General features: G+C 53.5%; 1 protein-coding gene across 1 annotated transcript in view; it reads left to right on the forward strand.

Moving 5' to 3' along the window:
- Positions 1-12,581, forward strand: part of LOC116937897 (chromodomain-helicase-DNA-binding protein 5-like) — a 130,440-nt gene that overhangs the window by 65,940 nt on the left and 51,919 nt on the right. Inside the window, exons 11-14 of the mRNA XM_076056456.1 lie at positions 1,264-1,385; positions 4,114-4,287; positions 6,610-6,751; positions 9,208-9,339. Of these exons, the coding sequence (XP_075912571.1) occupies positions 1,264-1,385; positions 4,114-4,287; positions 6,610-6,751; positions 9,208-9,339 (570 nt within the window). The remainder of the gene's footprint in view (positions 1-1,263; positions 1,386-4,113; positions 4,288-6,609; positions 6,752-9,207; positions 9,340-12,581) is intronic.

The raw sequence follows: 12,581 nt of genomic DNA on the forward strand, positions 1-12,581 counted from the left end.
CTCCTGACTGTGTGTGTCTGTCTCTCTGTGTGTCTCTGTGTGTCTCTGTGTGTCTCTGTCTGTGTCTCTGTCTGTGTGTGTAGTTTTTCCGCATCCTCAATGGCTACCACATCGACAACAAGCTGCTCCTGACTGTGTCTCTGTGTGTGTCTCTGTGTGTCTGTGTGTCTCTGTGTGTCTCTGTGTGTCTCTGTCTGTGTGTCTCTGTGTGTCTGTGTGTCTCTGTGTCTCTGTGTCTCTCTGTGTCTCTGTGTCTCTGTGTGTGTAGTTTTTCCGCATCCTCAATGGCTACCACATCGACAACAAGCTGCTCCTGACTGTGTCTCACTGTGTGTCTCTGTGTGTCTCTGTGTCTCTGTGTCTGTCTGTGTGTCTCTGTGTGTGTAGTTTTTCCGCATCCTCAATGGCTACCACATCGACAACAAGCTGCTCCTGACTGTGTCTCACTGTGTGTCTCTGTGTGTCTCTGTGTGTGTCTCTGTGTCTCTCTCTGTGTGTCTCTGTGTCTCTGTGTGTCTGTGTGTGTAGTTTTTCCGCATCCTCAATGGCTACCACATCGACAACAAGCTGCTCCTGACTGTGTCTCTGTCTGTGTGTCTCTGTGTGTCTCTCTGTGTGTCTCTGTGTCTCTCTCACCGTGTCTCTGTCTGTGTCTGTGTGTCTCTGTGTGTGTAGTTTTTCCGCATCCTCAATGGCTACCACATCGACAACAAGCTGCTCCTGACTGTGTCTCACTGTGTGTCTCTGTGTGTCTCTGTGTCTCTCTCACCGTGTCTCTGTCTCTGTCTCTGTGTCTCTGTGTGTATAGTTTTTCCGCATCCTCAATGGCTACCACATCGACAACAAGCTGCTCCTGACTGTGTCTCACTGTGTGTCTCTGTGTGTCTCTGTGTCTCTCTCACCGTGTCTCTGTGTGTCTCTGTGTCTCTGTGTGTGTCTCTGTGTCTCTCTGTGTCTCTGTGTGTGTAGTTTTTCCGCATCCTCAATGGCTACCACATCGACAACAAGCTGCTCCTGACTGTGTCTCACTGTGTGTCTCTGTGTGTCTCTGTGTCTCTCTCACCGTGTCTCTGTCTCTGTCTCTGTGTCTCTGTGTGTATAGTTTTTCCGCATCCTCAATGGCTACCACATCGACAACAAGCTGCTCCTGACTGTGTCTCACTGTGTGTCTCTGTGTGTCTCTGTGTCTCTCTCACCGTGTCTCTGTGTGTCTCTGTGTCTCTGTGTGTGTCTCTGTGTCTCTCTGTGTCTCTGTGTGTGTAGTTTTTCCGCATCCTCAATGGCTACCACATCGACAACAAGCTGCTCCTGACGGGAACTCCGCTCCAGAACAACTTGGAGGAACTCTTCCACCTCCTCAACTTCCTCACACCGGACCGCTTCAAGTGGGGACCAGCTGTGTGTCTCCCCGTGTCTCCCCCGTGTCTCTCCGTGTCTCTCAGCGTCTCCCCGTGTCTTTCTGTGTCTCCCCATGTCTCCCCGTGTCTCCCAGTGTCTCCCAGTGCCTCTCAGCGTCTCTCAGCGTCTCTCCCCGTGTCTCTCCCTGTCTCCCCGTGTCTCCCAGTGTCTCCCACGTGTCTCCCCGTGTCTCCCCGTGTCTCCCCGTGTCTCCCAGTGTCTCTCAGCGTCTCCCCGTGTCTCCTAGTGTCTCCTAGTGTCTCTCAGCGTCTCTCCCCGTGTCTCCCAGTGTCTCCCACGTGTCTCCCCGTGTCTCCTAGCGTCTCCCCGTGTCTCCCCGTGTCTCCCCGTGTCTCCCCGTGTCTCCCCATGTCTCCTAGTGTCTCCCAGTGTCTCCCAGTGTCTCCTAGTGTCTCCCTGTGTCTCCCCGTGTCTCCCCCGTGTCTCTCCGTGTCTCTCAGCGTCTCCCCGTGTCTTTCTGTGTCTCCCCGTGTCTCCCAGTGTCTCCCAGTGTCTCCCCGTGTCTCCCAGTGTCTTTCTGTGTCTCACCGTGTCTCCCAGTGTCTCCCAGTGTCTCTCAGCGTCTCTCAGCGTCTCTCCCCGTGTCTCCCCGTGTCTCCCAGTGTCTTTCTGTGTCTCACCGTGTCTCCCCCGTGTCTCCCCCCCGTGTCTCCCCCCCGTGTCTCCCAGCGTATCTCCCCCTCCACCCCACCATCTCCTCTCTCCTCTCCACGGCTCACTCCACCTCCTCCTACCTCCTCCTGCACCACCTCCTCCACCTCCTCCTCCTCACCCTCCACCTCCACCTCCTCCTCCCTCCTCCTCCTCACCCTCCTCCTCCACCTCCTCCACCTCCTTCTCACTCCTCCACCTCCTCCTCCACCTCCTCACCCTCCTCCTCCTCCCGCCTTCTCCTCCCTCCTCCTCCTCCACCTCCTCCTCCTCCTCCTCCACCTCCTCCTCCACCTCCTCCTCCTCCACCTCCTCCCTCCTCCACCTCCTCCACCTCCTCCACCTCCTCCACCTCCTCTTCCTCCTCCACCTCCTCCACCTCCTCCTCCTCCACCTCCTCCCTCCTCCTCCACCTCCTCCACCTCCTCCTCCACCTCCTCCTCCACTTCCTCCACCTCCTCCTCCCTCCTCCACCGACTCCTCCCTCCTCCTCCTCCTCCTCCTCACCCCCCCAGCAACCTGGATGGCTTCCAGGAGGAGTTTGCAGACATCTCTAAGGAGGAGCAGATCAAGCGTCTCCACGTGTCTCCCCGTGTCTCCCCGTGTCTCCCTGTGTCTCCCTGTGTCTCCCTGTGTCTCCTAGCGTCTCCCAGTGTCTCCCAGTGTCTCCTAGTGTCTCCCCGCGTCTCCCCGTGTCTCCCCGTGTCTCCTAGTGTCTCCCCGCGTCTCCCCGTGTCTCCAAGTGTCTCCTAGTGTCTCCTAGTGTCTCCCCGTGTCTCCCCGTCTCTCCCCGTGTCTCCCCGTGTCTCCCCGTGTCTCCCCGAGTCACCTAGCTTCTCCCCCGTGTCTCCCCCTCCACCCCACCATCTCTTCTCTCCTCACCCTCCTCCTCCACCTCCTCCTCCTCCTCCACCACCACCACCACCTCCTCCTCCTCCACCTCACCCTCCTCCTCCATCTCCACCTTCTCCTCACCCCCCCAGCAACCTGGATGGCTTCCTGGAGGAGTTTGCAGACATCTCTAAGGAGGAGCAGATCAAGCGTCTCCACGTGTCTCCCGTGTCTCCCCGTGTCTCCCAGTGTCTCCCCCGTGTCTCCCCGTGTCTCCCAGTGTCTCCCAGTGTCTCCCCGTGTCTCCCCGTGTCTCCCCGTGTCTCCCCGTGTCTCCTAGCGTCTCCCAGTGTCTCCCAGTGTCTCCCAGTGTCTCCCAGTGTCTCCTAGCGTCTCCCGTATCTCCCCATGTCTCCTAGCGTCTCCCTGTGTCTCCCCGCGTCTCTCCCTCGTGTCTCCCCCTCCACCCCACCATCTCCTCTCTCCTCTCCACGTCTCCCTCCTCATCCTCCTCCTCCTCACCCTCCTCCACCTCCTCCTCACCCCCCCAGCAACCTGGATGGCTTCCTAGAGGAGTTTGCAGACATCTCTAAGGAGGAGCAGATCAAGCGTCTCCACGTGTCTCCCCGTGTCTCCTAGCGTCTCCCAGTGTCTCCCAGTGTCTCCCAGTGTCTCCCAGTGTCTCCTAGCATCTCCCGTATCTCCCCGTGTCTCCCAGTGTCTCCCAGTGTCTCCCAGTGTCTCCCAGTGTCTCCTAGCATCTCCCGTATCTCCCCGTGTCTCCTAGTGTCTCCCAGGGTCTCCTAGCGTCTCTCCCCCGCGTCTCCCCCTCCACCCCACCATCTCCTCTCCACGTCTCCCTCCTCCTCCTCCTCCTCCTCCTCACTCCCCCAGCAACCTGGATGGCTTCCTAGAGGAGTTTGCAGACATCTCTAAGGAGGAGCAGATCAAGCGTCTCCTAGCATCTCCCGTATCTCCCCGTGTCTCCCAGTGTCTCCCAGTGTCTCCCAGTGTCTCCCAGTGTCTCCTAGCGTCTCCCGTATCTCCCCATGTCTCCTAGCGTCTCCCTGTGTCTCCCGCGTCTCTCCCCCGTGTCTCCCCCTCCACCCCACCATCTCCTCTCTCCTCTCCACGTCTCACTCCACCTCACCCTCCTCCTCACCCTCCTCCTCACCCTCCTCCTCCACCTCCTCCTCCTCCTCACTCCCCCAGCAACTTGGATGGCTTCCTGGAGGAGTTTGCAGACATCTCTAAGGAGGAGCAGATCAAGCGTCTCCATGACCTGCTTGGCCCGCACATGCTCAGGCGCCTCAAGGCGGACGTCTTCAAGAACATGCCGTCCAAGACGGAGCTCATCGTCCGCGTGGAGCTCAGTTCCATGCAGAAGTGAGGGAATGTGTGGGAGATTCAAGGTCACGCTGGGGGTCACGTTGGGGGTCACGTAGGGGTCACGCTGGGGGTCACAACACGCCGTCCAAGACGGAGCTCATCGTCCGCGTGGAGCTCAGCTCTATGCAGAAGTGAGGGAATGTGTGGGAGATTCAAGGTCACGCTGGGGGTCACGCTGGGGGTCACGTAGGGGTCACGTAGGGGTCACGCTGGGATCACAACACGCCGTCCAAGACGGAGCTCATCGTGGGCGTGGAGCTCAGCTCCATGCAGAAGTGAGGGAATGTGTGGGAGATTCAAGGTCACGCTGGGGGTCACGTAGGGGTCATGCTTGGGGTCACAACACGCCGTCCAAGACGGAGCTTATCGTCCGCGTGGAGCTCAGCTCCATGCAGAAGTGAGGGAATGTGTGGGAGATTCAAGGTCACGCTGGGGGTCACGTAGGGGTCATGTAGGGGTCACGCTGGGGTCACATAGGGGTCACGCTGGGGTCACGCTGGGGTCACGAGGCTGTGCCATCTAAAAGGCATCACCTCGTGGTCATGATGATGGTGATGATGTTGAAGCTGATGGTGATGGTGATGATGTTGAAGCTGATGGTGATGATGATGATGGTAGTGATGATGATGGTGGTGATGATGGTGGTGGTGATGGTGGTGGTGATGGTGATGATGGTGGTGGTGATGATGGTGGTGATGATGATGGTGTTGATGGTGATGATGGTGATGATGTTGAAGCTGATGGTGATGATGATGATGATGGTAGTAATGATGATGATGGTAGCAATGATTATGATGATGGTGAACCTCATGATGATGATGTTGAAGCTGATGACGATGATTATGGCGGCGGCGGCGATGGTGGTGGTGGTGGTGATGATGATGGTGGTGATGGTGATGATGATGGTGATGATGGTGATGATGGTGATGATGATGGTGATGATGGTGGTGGTGGTGGTGATGATGATGGTGGTGATGGTGATGATGATGGTGATGATGGTGATGATGATGGTGATGATGGTGGTGGTGGTGGTGATGATGATGGTGATGGTGGTGATGGTGATGATGATGGTGATGATGGTGGTGGTGGTGGTGATGATGATGGTGGTGATGGTGATGATGATGGTGATGATGGTGATGATGGTGATGATGATGGTGATGATGGTGGTGGTGGTGGTGATGATGATGGTGGTGATGGTGATGATGATGGTGATGATGGTGATGATGATGGTGATGATGGTGGTGGTGGTGGTGATGATGATGGTGGTGATGGTGATGATGATGGTGATGATGGTGGTGGTGGTGGTGGTGATGATGATGATGGTGGTGGTAGTGATGGTGATGATGGTAGTGATGGTGATGATGATGGTGGTGATGGTGATGATGATGATGGTGGTGGTGGTGATGATGATGATGGTGATGGTGGTGATGGTGATGATGATGGTGATGATGGTGATGATGATGGTGATGATGGTGGTGGTGGTGGTGGTGATGATGATGGTGGTGATGGTGATGATGATGGTGATGATGGTGGTGGTGGTGGTGGTGATGATGATGATGGTGGTGGTAGTGATGGTGATGATGGTAGTGATGGTGATGATGATGGTGGTGATGGTGATGATGATGATGGTGGTGGTGGTGATGATGATGATGGTGATGATGATGGCGGTGATGGTGGTGATGGTGATGATGATGGTGGTAGTGATGATGATGATGGTGGTGATGATGGTAACGATGATGATGATGGTGGTGATGGTGATGATGATGATGGCGGCGATGGTGATGGTGATGATGGTGGTAGTGATGATGATGATGGTAATGATGATGGTGGTGGTGATGGTGATGATGGTAATGATGATGGTGATGGTGATGATGATGGTGGTGGTGGTGATGGTGGTGATGGTGATGATGGTGGTGGTAGTGATGATGATGATGATGGTGGTGGTGGTGGTGATGATGATGGTAGTGATGATGATGTTGGTGATGATGATGGTGGTGGTGATGGTGATGATGGTGGTGGTGGTGATGATGGTAACGATGGTGATGGTGATGATGATAATGGTGGTGGTGATGGTGGTGATGGTGATGGTGGTGATGATGATGGTGGTAGTGATGATAATGATGATGGTGGTGATGATGATGGTGGTAGTGATGATAATGATGATGGTGGTGATGATGATGATGGTGATGATGGTAATGATGATGATGATGGTGGTGATGGTGATGATGGTGATGATGATGGTAATGATGATGGTGATGATGGTGATGGTAACGATGATGATGATGATGGTGATGTTGTCCTATCGATGTCCCGATGCAGGAAGTACTATAAGTACATCCTGACGCGCAACTTCGAAGCGCTGAACACGAAGGGTGGAGGGAACCAGGTGTCACTGCTGAACATCATGATGGATCTGAAGAAGTGTTGTAACCACCCTTACCTGTTCCCCATCGTCGCCATGGTGAGCCAGACACGGGGAGACACGGGGAGAGACACGGGGAGACACGGGGAGACACGGGGAGAGAGAGACACGGGAGAGAGAGACGCTGGGAGAGAGACACGGGGAGACACGGGGAGAGAGAGACACGGGGAGAGAGAGACACGGGAGAGACACGGGGAGAGACACGGGGAGAGAGAGACACTGGGAGAGAGACACAGAGAGAGACACTGAGAGAGAGACACTGGGAGAGAGAGACACTGAGAGAGAGTCACGTGGTGTCCCTGCTGAACATCATGATGGATCTGAAGAAGTGTTGTAACCACCCTTACCTGTTCCCCATCGTCGCCATGGTGAGCCAGACACGGGGAGACACGGGGAGAGACACGGGGAGACACGGGGAGACACGGGGAGAGAGAGACACGGGGAGAGAGAGACGCTGGGAGAGAGACACGGGGAGACACGGGGAGAGAGAGACACGGGGAGAGAGAGACACGGGGAGAGAGACACGGGGAGACACGGGGAGAGAGAGACACTGGGAGAGAGATACTGGGAGAGAGAGACACTGGGAGAGAGACACTGGGAGACACGGGGAGAGAGAGACACTGGGAGAGAGATACTGGGAGAGAGAGACACTGGGAGAGAGACACAGAGAGAGACACTGAGAGAGAGACACAGAGAGAGACACTGAGAGAGAGACACTGGGAGAGAGAGACACTGAGAGAGAGACACGTGGTGTCACTGCTGAACATCATGATGGACTTGAAGAAGTGTTGTAACCACCCTTACCTGTTCCCCATCGTCGCCATGGTGAGCGAGACACAGAGAGAGACGGGGAGACACGGGGAGACACGGGGAGACACGGGGAGAGAGAGACACGGGGAGAGAGAGACGCTGGGAGAGAGAGACACTGAGAGAGAGAAACACGAGGAGACACGGGGAGAGAGAGACACGGGGAGAGAGAGACACTGGGAGAGACACGGGGGGTGGGAGACACGGGGAGAGAGAGACACGGGGAGAGAGAGACACTGATAGAGAGACACTGGGAGAGAGAGAGACACGGGGAGAGAGAGACACGGGGAGAGAGAGACACGGGGAGAGAGAGACACTGGGAGAGAGAGAGACACGGGGAGAGAGAGACACGGGGAGAGAGAGACACGGGGAGAGAGAGACACGGGGAGAGAGAGACACGGGGAGAGAGCGACACGGGGAGAGAGAGACACAGAGAGAGACACAGAGAGAGACACTGAGAGAGAGACACAGAGAGAGACACTGAGAGAGAGTCACGTGGTGTCCCTGCTGAACATCATGATGGATCTGAAGAAGTGTTGTAACCACCCTTACCTGTTCCACATCGTCGCCATGGTGAGCCAGACACGGGGAGACACGGGGAGACACTGAGAGAGAGACACGGGGAGAGAGAGACACGGGGGAGACACGGGGAGAGAGAGACACGGGGAGAGAGAGACACGGGGAGAGACATGGGGAGATAGAGACACGGGGAGACACGGGGAGAGAGAGACACTGGGAGAGAGAGACACTGGGAGAGAGAGACACTGGGAGAGAGAGATACTGGGAGAGAGAGACACTGGGAGAGAGAGACACTGAGAGAGAGACACTGAGAGAGAGACACAGAGAGAGACACTGAGAGAGAGACACAGAGAGAGACACTGAGAGAGAGACACGTGGTGTCACTGCTGAACATCATGATGAATCTGAAGAAGTGTTGTAACCACCCTTACCTGTTCCTCATCGTCGCCATGGTGAGCCAGACACGGGGAGACACGGGGAGACACTGAGAGAGAGACACGGGGAGAGAGAGACACGGGGAGACACGGGGAGAGAGAGACACGGGATGAGACAGACACTGGGAGAGAGAGACACGGGGAGAGAGATACTGGGAGAGAGAGACACTGGGAGAGAGAGACACGGGGAGACACGGGGAGAGAGAGACACGGGGAGAGAGAGACACTGGGAGAGAGAGACACTGGGAGAGAGAGACACGGGATGAGACAGACACTGGGAGAGAGACACGGGGAGACACGGGGGGTGAGGGAGCTTTCACGTGAGGGGTTAAGACCAGGGGTCACGACTGAGCCCCCTTCTCTCCCCCCACCACCACCCCCCCACCACCACCACCCACCACCACCACCTTTCCACCACCCACCCAACACCCACCCACCACCCCCCCACCCGTGCCTCCCACCACCCCCCACCACCACCACCCCGTGCCCCCCACCACCACCACCACCACCCCCCAATACCAACACCCCCCCACCACCACCACCCACCACCACCCTACCCACCTGTGCCCCCCACCACCACCACCACCCACCACCACCACCCCCCACCACCACCACCACCACCCACCACCACCCCCCCATTACCAACACCCCCCCACCACCACCACCACCCACCACCACCTTCCCACCACCCACCCACCACCCCCCCACCACACCCCCCCCCGTGCCCCCCACTAGGAGGCCCCCACCACAGTGGGGGGAATGTTTGATGGTGGAGCTCTGACCAAGGCAGCGGGGAAGTTGGTGCTGCTCCAGAAGATGTTGCGAAGACTCCACACAGATGGACACAGGGTTCTGATATTCTCTCAGGTACCACATCTAGTACCACAACTAGTACCACAACTAGTACCACTACTAGTACCACAACTAGTACCACAACTAGTACCACAACTAGTACCACAAATAGTACCACAACTAGTACCACAACTAGTACCACAACTACCACAACAAGTTGGTGCTGCTCCAGAAGATGTTGCGAAGACTCCACACAGATGGACACAGGGTTCTGATATTCTCTCAGGTACCACAACTAGTACCACAACTAGTACCACTACTAGTACCACAACTAGTACCACTACTAGTACCACAACTAGTACCACAACTAGTACCACAACTAGTACCACAAATAGTACCACAACTAGTACCACAACTAGTACCACAACTACCACAACAAGTTGGTGCTGCTACAGAAGATGTTGCGAAGACTCCACACAGATGGACACAGGGTTCTGATATTCTCTCAGGTACCACAACTAGTACCACAACTAGTACCACTACTAGTACCACAACTAGTACCACTACTAGTACCACAACTAGTACCACAACTAGTACCACAACTAGTACCACAAATAGTACCACAACTAGTACCACAACTAGTACCACAACTAGTACCACAACTACCACAACAAGTTGGTGCTGCTACAGAAGATGTTGCGAAGACTCCACACAGATGGACACAGGGTTCTGATATTCTCTCAGGTACCACAACTAGTACCACAACTAGTACCACAACTACCACAACTAGTACCACAACTAGTACCACAACTACTACCACAACTAGTACCACAACAAGTTGGTGCTGCTACAGAAGATGTTGCGAAGACTCCACACAGATGGACACAGGGTTCTGATATTCTCTCAGGTACCACAACTAGTACCACAACTAGTACCACAACTAGTACAACAACTACCACAACTAGTACCACAACTAGTACCACAACTAGTACCACAACTACCACAACAAGTTGGTGCTGCTACAGAAGATGTTGCGAAGACTCCACACAGATGGACACAGGGTTCTGATATTCTCTCAGGTACCACAACTAGTACCACTACTAGTACCACAACTAGTACCACAACTAGTACCACTACTAGTACCACAACTAGTACCACAACTAGTACCACTACTAGTACCACAACTAGTACCACTACTAGTACCACAACTAGTACCACTACTAGTACCACAACTAGTACCACAACTAGTACCACAACTACCACAACTAGTACCACAACTAGTACCACAACTAGTACCACAACTACCACAACAAGTTGGTGCTGCTCCAGAAGATGTTGCGAAGACTCCACACAGATGGACACAGGGTTCTGATATTCTCTCAGGTACCACAACTAGTACCACAACTAGTACCACAACTAGTACCACTACTAGTACCACAACTGGTACCACAACTACCACAACTAGTACCACTACTAGTACCACAACTAGTACCACAACTAGTACCACTACTAGTACCACAACTAGTACCACAACTAGTACCACAACTACTACCACAACTAGTACCACAACAAGTTGGTGCTGCTCCAGAAGATGTTGCGAAGACTCCACACAGATGGACACAGGGTTCTGATATTCTCTCAGGTACCACAACTAGTACCACAAATAGTACCACAACTAGTACCACAACTAGTACCACTACTAGTACCACAACTAGTACCACAACTAGTACCACAACTACTACCACAACTAGTACCACAACAAGTTGGTGCTGCTCCAGAAGATGTTGCGAAGACTCCACACAGATGGACACAGGGTTCTGATATTCTCAGGTACCACAACTAGTACCACAACTAGTACCACAACTACTACCACAACTAGTACCACAACAAGTTGGTGCTGCTCCAGAAGATGTTGCGAAGACTCCACACAGATGGACACAGGGTTCTGATATTCTCTCAGGTACCACAACTAGTACCACAACTAGTACCACAACTAGTACCACAAATAGTACCACAACTAGTACCACAACTACCACAACTAGTACCACAACTAGTCGCACAACTACCACAACTAGTACCACAACTAGTACCACAACTAGTACCACAACTACCACAACTAGTACCACTACTAGTACCACTACTAGTACCACAACTAGTACCACAACTAGTACCACAACTACCACAACAAGTTGGTGCTGCTCCAGAAGATGTTGCGAAGACTCCACACAGATGGACACAGGGTTCTGATATTCTCTCAGGTACCACAACTAGTACCACAACTAGTACCACAACTAGTACCACTACTAGTACCACAACTAGTACCACAACTAGTACCACTGCTAGTACCACAACTAGTACCACAACTAGTACCACAACTAGTACCACAACTAGTACCACTACTAGTACCACAACTATTACCACAACTAGTACCACGACTAGTACCACAACTAGTACTACAACTAGTACCACGACTAGTACCACAACTCGGACCACTACTACTACCACAACTACCACAACTAGTACCACAACTAGTACCACTACTAGTACCACAACTAGTACCACAACAAGTTGGTGCTGCTACAGAAGATGTTGCGAAGACTCCACACAGATGGACACAGGGTTCTGATATTCTCTCAGGTACCACAACTAGTACCACAACTAGTACCACTACTAGTACCACAACTAGTACCACAACTAGTACCACTAGTACCACAACTAGTACCACTACTAGTACCACAACTAGTACCACTACTAGTACCACTACTAGTACCACAACTAGTACCACAACTAGTACCACTACTAGTACCACAACTAGTACCACAACTAGTACCACTACTAGTACCACTACTAGTACCACAACTAGTACCACTACTAGTACCACAACTAGTACCACAACTAGTACCACAACTAGTACCACAACTAGTTGGTGCTGCTACAGAAGATGTTGCGAAGACTCCACACAGATGGACACAGGGTTCTGATATTCTCTCAGGTACCACAACTAGTACCACAACTAGTACCACAACTAGTACCACAACTAGTACCACTCACAACTACCACAACTAGTACCACAACTAGTACCACAACTAGTACCACTACTAGTACCACAACTAGTACCACAACTACCACAACTAGTACCACAACTAGTACCACAACTAGTACCACAACTAGTACCACAACTACCACAACTAGTACAACAACTAGTACCACAACTACCACAACAAGTTGGTGCTGCTCCAGAAGATGTTGCGAAGACTCCACACAGATGGACACAGGGTTCTGATATTCTCTCAGGTACCACAACTAGTACCACAACT

Source organism: Petromyzon marinus, chromosome 75 (genome assembly GCF_048934315.1).
Source record: "Petromyzon marinus isolate PM22_M1 ecotype Great Lakes invasive population chromosome 75, UKy_Petmar_22M1.pri1.0, whole genome shotgun sequence".
Taxonomy (NCBI): domain Eukaryota; kingdom Metazoa; phylum Chordata; class Hyperoartia; order Petromyzontiformes; family Petromyzontidae; genus Petromyzon; species Petromyzon marinus.